General features: G+C 35.7%; 1 protein-coding gene across 1 annotated transcript in view; it reads right to left on the bottom strand.

The window, feature by feature from the left end:
- Positions 1 to 1,628: 1,628 nt before the first annotated feature.
- Positions 1,629 to 17,516, bottom strand: part of ST6GALNAC3 (ST6 N-acetylgalactosaminide alpha-2,6-sialyltransferase 3) — a 658,045-nt gene continuing 642,157 nt past the window's right edge. Inside the window, exons 4-5 of the mRNA XM_049771784.1 lie at positions 3,139 to 3,246; positions 1,629 to 2,111 (exon numbers count right to left, since the gene is read on the bottom strand). Coding sequence (XP_049627741.1) covers positions 1,925 to 2,111; positions 3,139 to 3,246 — 295 coding nt within the window. The 3' untranslated portion in view covers positions 1,629 to 1,924. The remainder of the gene's footprint in view (positions 2,112 to 3,138; positions 3,247 to 17,516) is intronic.

Here is a 17,516-nt window from a genome sequence, read left to right as displayed (position 1 = left end):
AGTATAAACAGACTACATAACAATATTAACACTTGTATTTGTTTATTTTTCTTTGTCTGGGCATTTCTATCCTTCAGAAGCTAAAAAAACTAGCATACAGAGAACAAAAAAATCATACAAGGAAATCATACAAAAGGACAACAAAAACTGTTTCAAAGATGAGACACTTGGTCATTTTCTAGGGGTGGCCAAGTGCAGTGATAACTAATCATTGAGTTAGCACAGGAAAAACTTGCAAAGTGTCCCTGAGGTGAAATGCATAATCACTCCCAGCCTCCAGAATCTTCTCTAAATTAAGCCTGGCTTTGTTATTGAATTGTTTGCAAGGATATTGTGGTCTCTCAGTTCTTCTTTTAGCAAATCAATCACCTAATACTTAATGATCAATGAGTATCTAAACATGGCATAGAAAAACTATATTATCGGCTTTTCTCTCCTCCTGTTGTTTATATTACATCATCTTTTCCTCACCAAAAAACGTCATTAAAACTCAAAAGTACCTAAATTCACAGGAGTCTTAGTCTATTGCCTGGACTAGTTTGATATGTTTTGCATCTTCCTGACACAATATAATGTATTTGGCACTGGAATTAGCTGGTCACTAGAAACTATCTGCCATTCTATACAAATATACACAAGAAAGATCTAAAATATAGCATAATATTAAAAAATTACAGATTATCTACTACAGAGATGTCAAACATGTAGGCAGTAACCAGTCAATATAATAGTAATAGGTATCACACAGGATAACATCTGAGAAAGAACTCTAAATGACAAAGCACTTTGGACATGAGAATTATCATTACTTTTGTTAATATAGTATAACAACTGATACACTTGGGGAAAAATAAACCCCAAGAAGGCAAAATTCTGGTCAGATTCAAGGAGACATGTCCTTTCCATGTCTAATAGTTGGCACTTGGCAAGAATAATGCAATATATGGACAAACAAATATTGGGCCTATAAAATATAAATTTGAACATACAAATATATATTATGAAGTATGGTAAGATAAAAAGTAATGTAAAAATATGCTTTGCTTTCTCTGCTTCTTGAATTTAAAAAAAGCATATACTTATATGTTGTTGAGTGTTGAAGCAGAGTAGTAACCCTTTTGGTTATGTTTTAGGAATGTTTTCACAGTATATGTGTTACAGTGTTGATATCTTAATTTAATAGCTTTCTGAAATAGTTAAGACACAACAAAAATTCTAAAAATTAATAGAGATCATTCTAGTAACTATCTTTAGTTATATTGTTTTGGGTAATAAGAATGGAGTGGTGAGAGAGGGAATTCATCAAACAATTTGGCTCATTTTTAATGTTTGAAGTAGTCAAGTAATCCTGATGGTTAAGATTCCATGTCACTGTTAATCGGCCTGAGATAGTTTTAGGAATTACTACAGAAAGATGGTATATGAGGAAGAGATTCCTTCCCTATTCTCAAGTTAAATAGTAACTCTGGAAATGTACTTATACTCAGATGTTTTACTTGAGTTAATGTTTAAATATCAACATTTCTTTTATATAGAAGTAATAAAGTCAATAAACTTGCCCAATGAGGCCAAATACCATAGCCTTGGAAGACAGTCCATAGTCAGGTATTATGGGCAGTTATCTTAGAGGATCATCTTCCCATTTCTTAGGTCATTGCTGCATATTACTGGCCTTCAATTTTACTTCCAGTTAAATTATAAAGTGCAGATGTAGTGTTGAACCTTCAAAAAGAACATAATGAGCACAGCCACCCTCTATGGAATCCCAAGCTCACATTACAGCCAGTCACCATCCATATCTGAGAATGTACAGAAACTTGATCATCATTGTGTGATCTTAATCATTATTATCATCATCATTAACATCACAGTTTGCAGTATAATGATCACATCAAGCAGAAGGACAAGAAAGAAATAGTCAACATCAAGAAACTGTCCAGTTTGGGTGTGTAAATATTATTCTGTGCTTCTTGGCCCATTTCGCAAACACTTTCTTCTCAGTGATAAATCTATGCCCCCCATATGGAGCATGTTCATGAAGGAAATATTCATCACATTCGTCTTTTCCTTGTTCATAATAATGATAGGGAACTTTTCTATAACCTTCCATCCTGAAAAGAGAAAAGTAAAGGAGGTTTTAGTTGAAGAACACTGCATTCATTTATAAGAATCCATTATACATCCAAAATGCATTTACCCAAAAGCCATTCATGTTTCTTGTCCATGAACACAGTTAAAAGCTATTATATATAAAAGCTTTTAGGAAGCTGTACTAGATCATTAGTACTTTAAGAAATTAAATAAAGTTTAATCTATCATACCAATTACATTCAAACATATAGCTATCCTCTGACAGAGGAAATAGTGTTCACTGAAAGCAAATTTCATATAGCCTGAGGTTCTTACAGAGCTTGAAGTAGTTTTGTCATTTTTCAAGAAGGTATTTGGTTCATCTGTGCTCCATTATGCTCTTTTCTAGGGTATAAATATTTTTATTGTGGAGGCTGTAGCTTAGTTACCATTTGACATTATGATTAAAATATTCTCTAAATTATGTTGTCTCAATTACTGGCAGAGAAATATATTTTATTATATATATAAAGCATGGAAATTTTGTTTTATTATCTAATTAGAAATTATCCCACCAGTGGGGATATATTATGGAACAACTTGTCTATTCTAAATAAGGATCTGGCATATTATCCACTTATTAGTATAATATAATTTCCAGGAAGTCTTGTTAAGCTGTCAGCTTCCCTGAAACTTCAAGACATTTTATCCTTCATGATCAAATATCATCATCAAGTAGATGGCCATTAATCATGTCATTGGAACAGCAGAAATGACAAACTTGTACTGCAAATTAAATAAATTTCACTGTATTTTTCGGCCCTAGTCCTTGACATGCCACTGATTAAGGGAAAAATGTTCCTTGAAACATTTCACATTAGTGATAAATATTTTTCTTTAGAAGTCACAACTTGATGCACAGACAATAAAATGCCATGTCAGCAAAGAACACTTGGAAATAATTGTTGCTTTATCTTTTTCTCAGATTTATGGTATTAAAATTAATTGTGATGATTTGACAGGATATCAGAATTAGAGATGCATAAAAATAATTTCCTGTAATCTTACTTGCAGTAAGTGTCATTTATCATCCCGTAGATGTGAATGCTATAACAGGCATCCATGGCGAGAATGAAGGTGAACCATCCTGTGCTGAGATAAGAGCCAGACTGGACTCTGTGAGGGAACAAAATGACAAACAAGAGACAAAACAAAACAACGCAGAAAACACACACAGAAAAAGAATGAAGTATGGTGAGAAATGATGTTGTTGGTTTTTCTTTTTTAATCAAAAACCAGAGTACTTGTTATCAGTAAAATAGCATTACAAAATGTCAATCTGTCAAAGATATACACTTACTTTGAATTATCTCTGAATAATTTATACACATTATTTGACTTTTACTAACTTAAGCCTAGAAGCTATCCTATCTGGAAGAGAAGCCATATGGCAAGTATCTGAAGTCAAATAATCCTGCTCCCTTCAGGTGAAAAACAATTTATTCAATTTTCCATAAGACACAAATTAGTGCTGTATATTGGAGGACAGGTTTTCTAAAAATTGCTTGAGGCCCTGATGGGAACTGGATGATAATAGATTTGTCTTGCTTACTTGGACTTATCACTTTCTCTAAGACTTGTTGAGTTTCTAAGTGAAAATTGGATGTTGCAGAGGTGAATGACTTGGTCTTTGAAGGCATCTGAAATGTCTTCCTTCATTGCTTTTCAAATGTATTAAGGGACAAGAGCTTTCTTCAGTAAGATCCATACACCAATCTGTTCAATATATTTTTGGGGGCCATCTCCTCTGTTCCCATCACTGTTATAGAAGTTACAACTTAGATAGCTATCAAAGCAACTCAATTTTTTGTCTTCTAAGGAGTACAGGGGATTGTATTTAGAGGTAGCTATGTTATATAGGTTGATCAGGAAAGGCTTCAATGATAAAATGAACAAATAATGGAAACATTGGGAAAAAAGAACTAGTGGCAACTTGCACCTGAGCTACTTCCTAAGTAAGAAATAAAGTTTCTCACAAACCTGTACTGAAGTGGTCACTCTGTGAGAGAATATTAGACTCCTCTGGTGAATTTAAGCATTGGGTATCATTTGGTTTCTTGTTAAACTCAATTTGCTATTTTTTTCCTGAAAAGAAAGGAGGGGATCCTTGGATCTGTGCATATGGGAGTAGTATATGAACCAAAGGTCCTGTCCACTGTCAAGTAGAACCCATTGGCCATGAAGAAGCAAACAGCACACCCAATTCATCTTCCTATTTATTTTTTTCCTTAGAGAAAAAAAGCTCATTTGGGGCTTGTTGTGTTTTCCTTAGTGATTCAGATACCAAGATGCAGAGACTGGAGTATTTAGATGCCCACTTCTGGTAAGTGGAGGCAAATGCTTTTTTGCTCAGCTGATTCTGTGGGAGAAATGTGTTCTAAGAAGAAAAAAATGTTAAGGACCAAATAATAAATATGGATGTGTGGTTGGTACAGTCAATGTACTGAAACAGGGGTGGAGCTTGGTGTGGTTTTATGTTTATGGGAAGTGTTTGTCAAGTTACTGTTTAAGGGCCTATAGGATGCAAAGATGGATTTCCATATTTTAGCCAAGGTGACCAAATCTTTCTAAAAAAAAGATGTCTCCTGACTTCTTAAAATTCTCTCTGTAGGAGTATTTAGGCCACCCATGTTGTTTGGGGCATTCTGAAATAAGACAGCAATTTTTTGTGTGTGTTTGTTTTGCATCTGTTTAAAACTAAACTAAGGGCCTCAGACACATGAGACTATCACTGAGTCACACCATTTGCCCCCAAAGTATATTAGTCATGGTAAGTCTATATTTTGTGACTGCCTTGAACAGACAATTCTTCAATAAACTGACACTGACACTGATAACTACTCTGTGGACAGGTCTCCTGCCAATGGTCCCTCCCCAGCATCCAGCCTTAGAGATGTAATTCTCTGGTTACCAAGCCATCAACCTGCTATATTTAGGAGTCTTCTAAATATAGGATTCTAGGTCCTTTTATTCTTTTATTAAATTATTTTTAAAATAGATATTTCTTGGTATCAAATTATTTAGTATCAAATTACATAAGCAAATCAGGAGCAGCACAGTGGAGGCAGGTAATTATATTGTATATACTTAAAGTTGGTTGACTTTTGCGATGAGAGAGTTTTGTCTATCCCCTCTGCCTGCTTGTCAGTAAATCTGAAATGTCACAATGTAACTATCCTTCTATTCTATCTCCTGGTGTGTCTTCTAAATGGAAAATATTCCATAAAAAAGATCACTATTGAGTTACATGCACTTTCCTCTGTGATAGCAGATTGAAGCAGCAGCCTGGGTTAGGTGTGTGTGCACCAAATAGGAAGAGGTTCAATAGGAAGGTAAAACACACTAATGAGCAACTTTGCTTATTGTATAATTTAACCTGTAGTCAGTCCTGCATTATTAAGCCTGAAGAGTAGCAGCAATGGTAGGAACTTCTTAATGAACCATCTATTTGAAAATTATTATTTTGAAACTTGGGAGAGAAAAGACGCAAGAGTCATATAAATAAACTTCAGGATTGAATTTACAATTTTTCCATGTTTCTGGTTTATGATTTTTACTAAAATTTATACTCCATTTCCCCTATCTTTCTATCATAACTTCCTTCATTGATGATAAAAATAGTAAAGATCACTAAAAATTATAGCTTTCAAATTCAATGAGAAAATATGTCTAAGTATTTGCCCATTTGCTTATTTTTCAACAAAATATTTATTGGAATATTTTTTGTTCCATTAACTATGAAAGAAGCTAGTCATGATTATCTTCTTAAAGAGCACATAGCCTAGAACAGGGGTTTCAAACTCAATTTACCTGGGGGCTGCAGGAGGCAAAGTCGCATAAGGGATTTCGCTTACCGAATATTCGCAATAAAAAATCGCATTAGTAAGAAAAAAATCGCAAAAAAATCACATTAAACATTTGCATACCCTGAACGGAACTGCTCGTGGTATGCGAATGTTTATTGCGATTTTTTTTCTTACTAATGTGATTTTTATTGCGATTATTCGGTAAGCGAATAATCGCGAATACTGCGATATTTGAAGGCCGGCTGCGGGCCACAAAATGTTGTATGGAGGGCCGCAAATGGCCCGCGGGCCACAAGTTTGAGACCCCTGGTCTAGAATGTGAAACACACATATTAAATAATCACCCAGAAAAATCTTTCAACAAAGCATAAGCCCACATGTTAGTCAGTATAAAGTACAGTTTGTAATTGAAAATGAAGATAGCTATTTCCACATTCTATCTCTGCCACCTCTCAAACGTGAGGCTTTAGACAATGTTTTTATACTCATTGTATATTCTTAACTCCCTATGTCTAAAATGAAAAGGTTACAGTAAATTATAGCTGGGGTTTCATTCAATGGTAAATTCCAATGACTCAGTGATCACCTTCAATAGTCAACCTGTTTCAAGCTTCAGCCATTTGACAGCATCATGCTCTATGCACACTGGAGGTCAAATTAGCAAACATGTTAGTGTCATAGAACTTTTATGTATGCCTGTGTGATTAGTTGCACTTAATACCTGTGCTGCATAAAAAAAATCAGAAATTTTACATTGAAGTACAGTCATTAGACTTTTGGATCAGGAGATCCAAGTTTTCTCCTTTATAGTCCTACCCACGAAAGGTGCTGGCATGGCTGTAAAGGGTCCAAATGTAACCCTGAATAACAGTATGGATTGAGTAAAAATTTAATAATATAAATAAGTGAGGGTGATTTCCCTTTATTTTATGTTTTCCCAATTTACCCTTTCATGGAATTGCTAACTTTCAGGAATTAAGATAACATGATAGCTACAGGATAAATGGAGGATCATTTATGTGACCTGTTAACCCCTACTTTAAAAGACAGCCTCTCATAACTTATATGGTTCAGTCACTTCTGAAAATCTGACATGTTTCAAAACAGAACTCTCCAAAGACACATTGCAATTGTTGCAGTCAAATGTATCTTTACCTTAGAAATAGAAAGCACAAACTGTAGGGTTCGTTATTTGTTATTTGGTCATCCTAATAAGAAAAAAATTGCCCCATTTTTGATAGCTGGTGATTTCAAAACCAAAAAAAAAGAAGATTCAATTTTATTTCTGTAGAGACATACAATAATTATTATCCCCAAATCTCTTGAAGTGATCTATGTTACATCTGATTCATATTAAGGTGTCTTACAAAAACCTGTTTAATTAGATAGTTGCATTTATTTTCCCTGATAGCTGATACATTTAGGATGTGAAAATCACATGAAGTTTCCCACCCACAGTACTATGGCATTAAAGTGGATTTTGAAAACACTCATAATTTTGTTCATATTAGAATGCTTGTTCAATTAATCCAAGATTATTCTGAATAAATGTCCTGTGATTTCATTCTCTATGGGATCTCACTGCCTTGCATGCCACTGGCTTTAGGAATATTGGTAGCTGCACTATTTCCAACTCTCCTATTGTATGGGTACATTAAAAATATAAAGAAATATACATTATTTCCAAATGGATTTTTTGAGATTCAGCAAAAAAGAAAGACTTCAACTGATGTATGAGAAATTGTTTATGCTTTCGGTTTGAAAAGACCTAGCAGTAAGTCTCAGATGCTTTAAATTTTCTTAAAGGGTCTCCTCTGGGGACAAATAATGTCTTGTAATTTGTCACTTATGCACACCGCACTATGTACCAGCTGTCCATCAGCCATAGTACTTTTTATACCTTCTACATTTGGGGATCAATAAAAGCAATTATTGTCATCTACATTTAAACAATAAAATTCCCAGAAGAATGATAAGAGAATTTAAACCCTAACTCAATAAAATAGGAAAGTTTAAATTAATGCAGCAGAATAATGAGCCATGCAGGAGAAAACAAAGGCAGGAGTGTTGCAAGGAAGCTATCCATCATTTGTTTTCACTGGCCAAGCTTTGCATCCCACTGCTCTTGGTAATCAAGATACAACTTGGAAAGTACTTAAATTTACTTGTTCATCTCTCAGAAAAATGATGCTGTCAACACTTTGATGTAGCACAAGCTTGAAGGCATATTATTTAAGGTATGATCTTTCATCTAGTTTATTACCAATGAAATATAAGCTACCTTGCCCCTTGATGTTTAACCCTGTTTCCTGATGTCTAAAGGCCATCAAATGTCCACAGGGATTTGTTGTCTGTCAAGCGCTCTGTATTTTAAACAATTTCAATATATATTTGGCTGTCAGAATCCATTCTCTTCCACCACTGCTTCTGAGTATGCCCTCATCTTCTTGTTAAAGAAATGTGAAGCATTTTTCTTCTATTGTACAGAAATCTGGAACTTCATAATAATGGAAATTCTCCAGTGCATAATTTTAGGGGAGGAACTGAGGAAATTGAAAATGTTTACTCTTCAAAATAAAACATTATTAGATAGAATATACTAGCAATTTATATCATACTCTGCAAATTATGGAACATTAGCTCACTGACTTGATAATGAACTCACAAAGGTCAGAATTAGATGAAAAAAGTAAGAACCACTCCTCTACCTGAAAATTTCTCAATCTTTGCACTATCTAGACAGCTGATAAATTAGCTAGTCATGGGGAGTCCCTGGTAAACTCTATGTCAGATCTACCCACCATTCCCCTCATTTTCTTCGCTCTGTCAAGCATCTTCATATATTCTCTATCTTTAGGGTGATCAAATACCATTGACCTTCAGCCAATAAAGAATCATTATTTGAACTTTTAGCATGACCATAAGAATAAGTTAACTCATGTGGTCTAAACCTTCTAAGCAAGTCCTGATCTACATTGTGATTTTTGCAATGTCGGTGTCAGGGAGCAGATCTGTAACAAGGAGACCAGAACTCACAGGCTCTGTGACTTCATCCTCTTCATCAAATGATTCCTTTGGGGACCTTTGACTTAAGACTTGCAACCTAAATGTTATTCTCTCTCACTCATTTCTTCTATTAACTAATAAAAAATATATCAAGGCACTCAAAACTAATATTTCCAAAGCATAATAATTTTTTCATATCAAGGAAGAAGTTAGAAAAGGAATTAATCAATATTTCATATCTTGTTTTCAAACTATTGGATCTCAGTTAACTCATTAATATGCTATACTGGCAGGATAATAAAAAGAGCAAAATAAGTTTCGATATACTTTTGCTAGTCAATAGAATACCTGACATAATACAAATTGTTTAATTAAAAGCATTCTTTTTCCCATTTCTCGAAAGGTACATGGATGATGAAAGAATGCATTTAAGCAGAGAGACTGGAGAAGAAAAACAGCTGATAATTATCAGTAGCATCTTGGGATTGAATCTAATATTGTGAAACACTCTAATAGAAGCAGAATTCAAAGTGTGGAAACTATTTCAGCTGTCCCTAAGTCATATATTTTTGTATATCACTAGACAGTCGAGAGCCATGGAAATACTCAGGAGTTTGCCCATTATATTAAGACTGTATATTTGTGCTATCTATCAATAGATCCTGCTTAGAAAATCTTTAAGCAGCAACAATTTTCTCCAAATCAGGCTGCAGAATTCTTGATCTTGAAGGGAATCATTAGCAAATAAACAAATATTTTGAATGGATTAAAAACATCATACTATGGAAGGCGATTCTAAGAAAATGCACCAAGTGAAACAAATCCAGGCCTGAAAAGTAATAGAAAATGAGCCATGGGTAGATGAAGAAAGCTTTAAATCAGAGAGGAGGACCATATTGCCTTCCTGATTAGCTCATGCAAAATGCCTGCTCTAATCAGTAGAACCTTAGTATGTGACTATAACAAATAGTTTGCCTGCTACGGAATCAACAGGACTCTCTGACTAGTAATGAATGCAATGAAATTGTACAAAAGGAGCATAATAAAAAACGACTGTGTTCTTTTCAAAATGTACATTTAAAAGTAAAATGGTACAGCTCCCAAAGGTATGATTTATAGCTGTTGGAGAAATAGAAGATACCATTCACAGAAATTACTTTGTTCATTCATCTCAGAAATTAAAAGGTTATTTTGTTCTTGCCCTTGGGCCTTCATGCCCTTTCAAGTGGAAATGTTGATTTTGGGGATTACATTCACTTTCTTAAAGAACAAAGGAAACTGAAGAACAGAAGGAATGGACTATGGGAATCTCTTTGGTTCATTTAGGTAGGACTAAATTCTCAATTACTCAGTACTGTTCAAGCAGTGCCACTCCAAATTCCAAGATTTAATTTCAGGATCCCAGTGTAATAAATATTTGATGTCTGGATCTTTGGGAAGTAAATAACTTTACATGAAATCATGAGGAATGGGCCCTTATGAAGGAATCAGTGCCTTTATAAGAAAAAGAAGAGATAATGTCCATGGCAGGGCACAATAAAAATGTAATAAGCCAGGAGAAAAATTCTCACCAGAAACCAACCATCTTGGAACTTGTATATCTGACTTGCAGCTTTAAGAACTAGAAGAAAATTAATTTATATTGTCTAAAGCAGCTGGAGTTGAGTAGACAATGGGTATTTATCAAGTCCTTTCCCCAACAAACCGAATCTCCCAACTGCCTTTTCTAGCACTTTCTTAACCTTTCTGAACCCTCTTGCATAGTCTCATGGGTTCATTTATTGCTTCTTAAACACATGCCATTTGTGCACATAAGAGACTTGAGCATACTTTACTTCTTTCTGACATGTTCTCCTTCCTTGTCCTATCCTTTTCTAATATTATAACTATTTAATTCTGTTTACTCCCATTTATTCAATAAATATTCTGGATACAGCATCAGTGTGAGGCTGTGCTATGCACAAAAAACACAAAGCTGCTCCTGATCTCAACTCACTGTCAGAATAGGGGAGAGAGAAGAAAGTAATCTATTTTCCAGCAAGTAGTATGGTGATGCTGAAGGAAAAAAACAATAGATACAGTGGAGGGAAATTAAGAAAGGCAATTCCTTCCTCATTAGAGGGTAATACTAGACTTGTAGGTAAAGATTAAATCAGGGCGAAAGGTAGACAAAGGAGAAATGAATCTTTTCAGTAGAGGAAATGGCTTGTGCAGTTTTACTAAGGTATATGAATAATGAAAATACTGATGAGTTTTGGTCTATCCCCATTCTGAAGCAGATCTCAAAGCATCATCAGTGTTTATTTCCATAGTAGAGTACTGGTTCAAGACAGGATGCATAAGAAATCATGATTGATATTTTCTTCTTTACATTATGTTTTGAAATATTAGTGGTATCTTGATGTTATTATAGTTATTTTTTTCAGATGGTGAAAATTTATGCATCTGGAGGAAAACATCTAGGGAAAAGTTGCCAGAATTATGTTTTTTCTTTCTCATTAAATTCCTCATTAATTCATAATTGAAAACAAATGTAAACAATATATGACTAAGAATAAAAACAATTAAAATGTATGATTATGATGGATGCACCCATAGCATTTATTTATGTCATAAACTAATGTACGAGCCATGAATAAAATTATCTAATATCCACTTACACCAGGAAGGCTTTCTTTATATATACTTGAAGTCTGTCAATGCACTTCATTTAAAAGGAAAATACTTTTTATATAAACATTTAGTTTAAATTATTTTTGATTAATGAAAATAAAAACTTATTAGTACTTCTTTAAAGACGAGAACCCTAACTGCATTACTGTTGCATTAAATAATTAACGATGGTTGTGGGCGGAGATGGATGGATTTCTCTCTGCCATCCCAGGTCACGTGGCTCCGCAATCCCCATTCAGCTGGCGGGTCCCAGATTTAGGTGAACGGCGGAATCACTCATCCAGAGACAGGCATTAGGAAGCATCAACTTTATTCATACCCTGTCCACCACATGTGTGGCCTATATCATAACCTTTTAAGCATTTGCTATTCTTAGCTAGCCCTGCATCTTAACTCCTTTCAGCCATCTTCCCTTTGACCTCCATCTGGCCAAAGACCAAAAGGGCGTCTAATCCCTGGGTCAAAGGCCTTATCTACCTTTTCCAAGACCCCTCCCAGAAATTGGCGGGGTCTTGCAGGTAAGGTCAAGTTACCTAGGAAGAAAGGAGGGATGAGGCTTCATCTCCCCCTTCTCTGAAATATAAAAGAACCTTTTGTAATCCTGACTCCACCTTTAGCCAAAGGCGGGTTAATAGTTTCATTCAACAACGTAATAAAGTGAAAATTAACATACCAGCCCTTTTCAAAAACATAACATTTTGAGGCTTCACATTACAAACTTCGTCATTGGCATAATGATTTGGCTTAGGCCTCAGAAGAATGCTGAAGAATGGATACCATCTGTGGAAACAACCACAATTGTCTATAACATCACCAGGACGCAAAACCTCTACCAGAGAAGACCCTACCACTGCTCTGGCACTGACTTACTCCAAAGAGTGCTCTCAACACTTAGCAACAACCTGCTTGCAGGGCAGATCTCTCCACATCTAATGGTGAGGTGAAACACTAGGATGCTCCCTATCAGCCTGACTTAGATGAAGGAAAAGCACACAATCCAGAATCTTTAAATACAGGAACCTGACACCACCAACAGCTAAATGCACACAATCCAGAATATTTAAATACAGGAACCTGACACCACCAACAGCTAAAGTGCGAAAAAGTTTCACCGAGACCATGGAGAATGACTCAGGGGTTGGACAGACTGGTATGCCTGGAGCCCAGAGTCAGTCTTATGCCAATAAACCTCTGCGGTGAGGCCTTCTTGTAATCAGGCCAACGATTTTTCCCGTGATTCCCATATTTTGCTGGGCCTATGCAAACAATAGCGATTGCCACTTTCACACTTTTAATTTTTTTTTTAACATTTATCCTTAAGAAAGAAAAATAACTGCTTACTGAACTAAAAAATAAAATAACTGTAGTAGAATGCCTGTTTCGAATACAGGCAGGGGATGAGAAGGATGGGGGGCCTTAGGGGTGGGAATGTTGCACTGGTGAAGGAGGGTGTTCTGTTTGTGACTGAAACCCAACTACAATCATGTTTGTAACCATGGTGCTTAAATTAAAAATTAATTAAAAAAAAAGAAAAAAAAAAGATGAGGCTGAGCTAGATTACTGCTGAAGTGTTATCTCCTCCACTTACGTGAAACTTCTAGGAATAGATATGACTTTATATCTGTTAACATTCAGTTAAATATCTATTGCCCTCTAAGTAACTACTGACCTCTCTAAATCTCTGGTTTTCCTAAAGGACCCATAATTTTAAAAACTCTTTATTTAAAACATTGAGATTTGCACAGTTATTCATAGTTTAGGCATACAATGTCCCAGCCTGCCATCATTAACAGTTCCCTTTTTTTAAATTTTTTTTGGTGGGGGGCATACCTGGTGATGCTCAGGGGTTACTTCTGGCTATGTGCTCAGAAATTGCTCCTGGCTTGGGGGACCATATAGGATGCCAGGGATCCAACCCAGGTCCATCCTGGGTCAGTCACGTGCAAGGCAAACGCCCTATCTCTGTGCTATTGCTCTGGCCCCAACAGTCCCATTTTTATATTTGATTAGTAAAGCTTGGGTCTCATAATGTCATTGTTGTTGACTCTGTGACTTGGATATTTCTCTTTCCTTTTTTTCATTTTTCTTTTTTTTAGGGGGGTGGTTTTGAAGCAACACCCTGATCTGTGCTACTTGAGCTACTCCTGACTCTGTGCTCAGATATTATTCCTAGTGGTGCTTGGGGTACATTGTGAGATGGGAATCAAACCTAGGTTGGCTGTATTTAAAACAAATGCTCTACCTGCTGTGATATCATTCTGGTTCCTGTTCTGTTCTTAACACCTTCAATGCACCTGAGTCCCCTTGGCCACTCTCTCCCATTATTTCACATTTGTCTTTCTCATCCTCCAATCAATTTCTTTCCTTCTCCTCAATATACTCTGGGGTAAAGAGTTTTCTCTACAATCCCATTTAAACCATTGTATTCCTTCCTGCAGCTATTGTAAATTCCATATAGTATTGATATCATCCTATATGCATCCTCTTTCTTCTGGCTTACTTCATTTAACATGATATCTTCCAGTTCCATCCATGTTGCAGTGAATTGCATGATTTTATCATTATACACACACACACACACACACACACACACACACACACATCTTCATGATCCACTCATCTGTAATTGGACACCTAGATTGATTCTAACTCTTAGCTAATGTCCTGAGTACTGCGATGGTGTGGATAAGTCATTTTGGATGAATGGTTTTCTGTCCTGGGAATAGATACCCAAAAGTGGAATTGTTGGATTGTATGACAATCCAATTATTTTTTTTTTGACAATCCAATTCTGAGTTTACTGAGAATCCTCCATACTGTTTTCCACTGGGGTTGAACCAGACAGCACTGCCACCAGCAGTGGATGAGAGAGAAGAAAATTTTAATTTTTAATATGGCAGGTATTCTGGCTACTCTTTTGTTTTTTGTTTCAGACACTTTAAAATACTTGAATCTCTTTTCTCAATGACAATAGATTTTCTTCTAACCTTATTGTGCTACACTGTATAGTCCATGCTTTGAACATGGTTTGTTTGTAAGCATATAACTTCCTTGCCTCATTGAGTTTCAGGCAAAGATAAGGATAACTTGTGCTTGAAGTAATTTAAGGAGGGATTTTAAAAAGTGTAACATGGTTCCCTTTACTTATACTTCTCCCCTCTGTTGCAAGGCAATTAGATAAGGGAGCCCTGTTATTATACTTGAGAAATATTAAAACGTAAGAAGAGATCCCCTAGGGCTGGAGCAATAGCAGAGAAGGAAGTTTGCCTTGCACACAGCTGACCTGGGTTTGATCCCTAGAATCTCACATTGTCCAAGGAGCCTGTCAGGAGTAATTTTTGAGTGCAAAGCCTGGAATAACCCCTGAGTGCTGTGTTTTGGTGTGTCCTCAAAACAACAACAACAACATAACAGAAAACAAAAACAAACAATAAAAAGAAGGGATCACCTCACCCTGAAACAGTTCAAAAGCATGCATGATGTGCAAATTCTGAGTTTTATAGAGAGTAGAAACTGAAATCCCATATTAATGCAAAAATTCAAGGCCCACCCAGAGAAAAGTGGACTCTTTAGAAAAGAAGAGGCTACAGAAGAATATCTGAGACCATGAAAAGACAATCAATAGTGCAAGGGATAAGATTATGAGACCATCAACAATGCCAGACTTTTTCTGTATAACATCAAGATTAACTTCTATTTATGCAGAGAAGTCCTAAAACAAGTTATCTAGAAGTATTATATTTAAGTTCCTCCCAAGAGCCATTAGGGGCTTGCTATATAGAGTCCTTGTTCTCCCTCTAACAAGTTTCTCTCTGCTTGTTTGCTCTCTTGTGCCCATGTCTTCTCTTCAATACATAGTTTCTCTTTTTTATTTCTCCTCAAATCTTTCCAAGTATATTTTGTTCAATAACATTTATCTTGCATTTCACCTACTCCTGAAATTCTTTTCTTCAAGGGAAAGAGACAGTTCTGGAGTTCCTTTGCCAATGTTGTGACTGATTTTAATATCCTAAAAAGACCAATCCCTTGCTCTATCATAAATCCCCATCTCCCTGAGGAATTCAGGTAGTAGGAATCATCTTCCACACCAGGCTAAACAAGAGATTTAATGCAGAGCTCAATGGCTGCCTCACGAGATTGGTGGAACATGACGTTAGATACCATACAGGTGCTTGTAGTTGACCTTGACAGTCTTGATCCAATCTTGGTGTTAAAAAAAGTGGATCAAGCAGATCTATAGGCTAGTTCTCTTACCCCCAACCCCACTATACTGAGTCACCAGAAACATTACCACTGGCATCACCTTAACTCAGCTTCAGTCATAGCCCTGCCCTGAGTTTCAGAGAAAGATGGAATTAAGAAACACATAAAAGCAGCTCTGACCTTCTCATTAAGAAAGACTAATTTGGCTGCCACTTCCTGCCTATTTGAAGCCATTATCTCCTGACTTGAGTTATCTGGCTCAATAAGTCCTCAAATAAATGATTTCAAGAGAGAATATTTATTTTTCATAAGAAAAACTAAGCTGAACCCATATTTCCATTTTCTATTAAACATCGTTTTATCTGTTTAACTAAAGGAGGATAATTCAATTAGAAAAGGTCAGAAGCAACAACTGACACGTGGGTCAGTAGGCACTGAGAATTTTAGCCTCTAACCTCAGGAAGAAAGCATTGTTTGTCTTTTTTTTAATAGGCTGACATTCTCTGACTATCTTACATACAAAGCCTTTGCCAAATAATAGTATTATGAGAATATCAAAGCATACTCTGATCTAGTGCTTCTATTCCAGCATCAGAAAACTCCTAAAAGAGGATTCTGATAATGGCACCCAATAAGAAATTTAAAGCTACTTATTAAATATTAACAGCTATTTAAGAAAAGTATAATACCAATTCATTTTGCCCAAGAATTTTGGTCCTAAAATGACCATTTTTTCTTTAATGGATTGTGTTAAAAAAAGAAAAAAAATTTCCCTTGATGTCCATCCAGATTTTCCAGTTGAATTAGATTCCTTGCTTCGTGATGACTTTTCTTCATTAAAGTGCTACCCTTTCTGTTTTGGGTTTGACTGACCCTTTCTGTTTTCTCATTTTCCCAGCTCAAGAAATCTTTGGGGAAAGGACCTCTAGGTTTATTATTATTAATATTATTATTATTATTATTAATTATTATTAATTATTAATTATTAATAATTATTATTAATAATAAACCTAGGAGTAGTATAAAAACAAAAACACCAAAATTAAGTCTTTCATGCTAGTCTTCACCCCACCCCAGAATTTATACCTAATCTGTCTATTCAGAATCTCCCAAACAGTGATTTCAATCAATACCCCTTTTTAAGAAAAAGTATTTTAGGCACTATGAGTTACAATATTGATAATGGTAAGATTTTTTGCACAAAACATTCTAACACCGCAATCTACAGTAAGACCTGTTCCTCTCCATCACTGCTCCAGTGTCCCCACCTTCCCCAAGTCATTATTCCTTTTCCCCTACACACAACCAACCCATCCACTCTTGAGAGTCCTTGTTAGCAATTGGAAACAATTTACCTGATAAGACATTTCCTTAAGAAATATATCTGTGATCTTCTCTTAGTAACCTAATATCACCCTCTTTCTTACTCTAAGAGTCCCATTTTGTACAATCTTCTGCAGAGGCTTGAGACTTGTATGATGAATTACTGTCACATTTACAGAATCTTTTCAAAGTTAATTCTTGTTTTGTTTTGTTTTGTTTTGTTTGTTTTTGTATTTGGGTCACACCCAGCAGTGTTCAGGAGTTACTCCTGCCTCTATGCTCAGAAATCACTCCTGGCAGGCTCCAGCGAACATATGAGATGCCGGAATTCGAATCACCGTCCTTCTGTATGCAAGGCAAATGCCTTACCTCTAT

This window comes from Suncus etruscus, chromosome 4 (genome assembly GCF_024139225.1).
Source record: "Suncus etruscus isolate mSunEtr1 chromosome 4, mSunEtr1.pri.cur, whole genome shotgun sequence".
Classification (NCBI taxonomy): Eukaryota; Metazoa; Chordata; class Mammalia; order Eulipotyphla; family Soricidae; genus Suncus; species Suncus etruscus.
The sequence above is the reverse complement of the archived record's forward strand: the minus strand, read 5'-3'. Positions and strand labels throughout refer to the sequence as shown.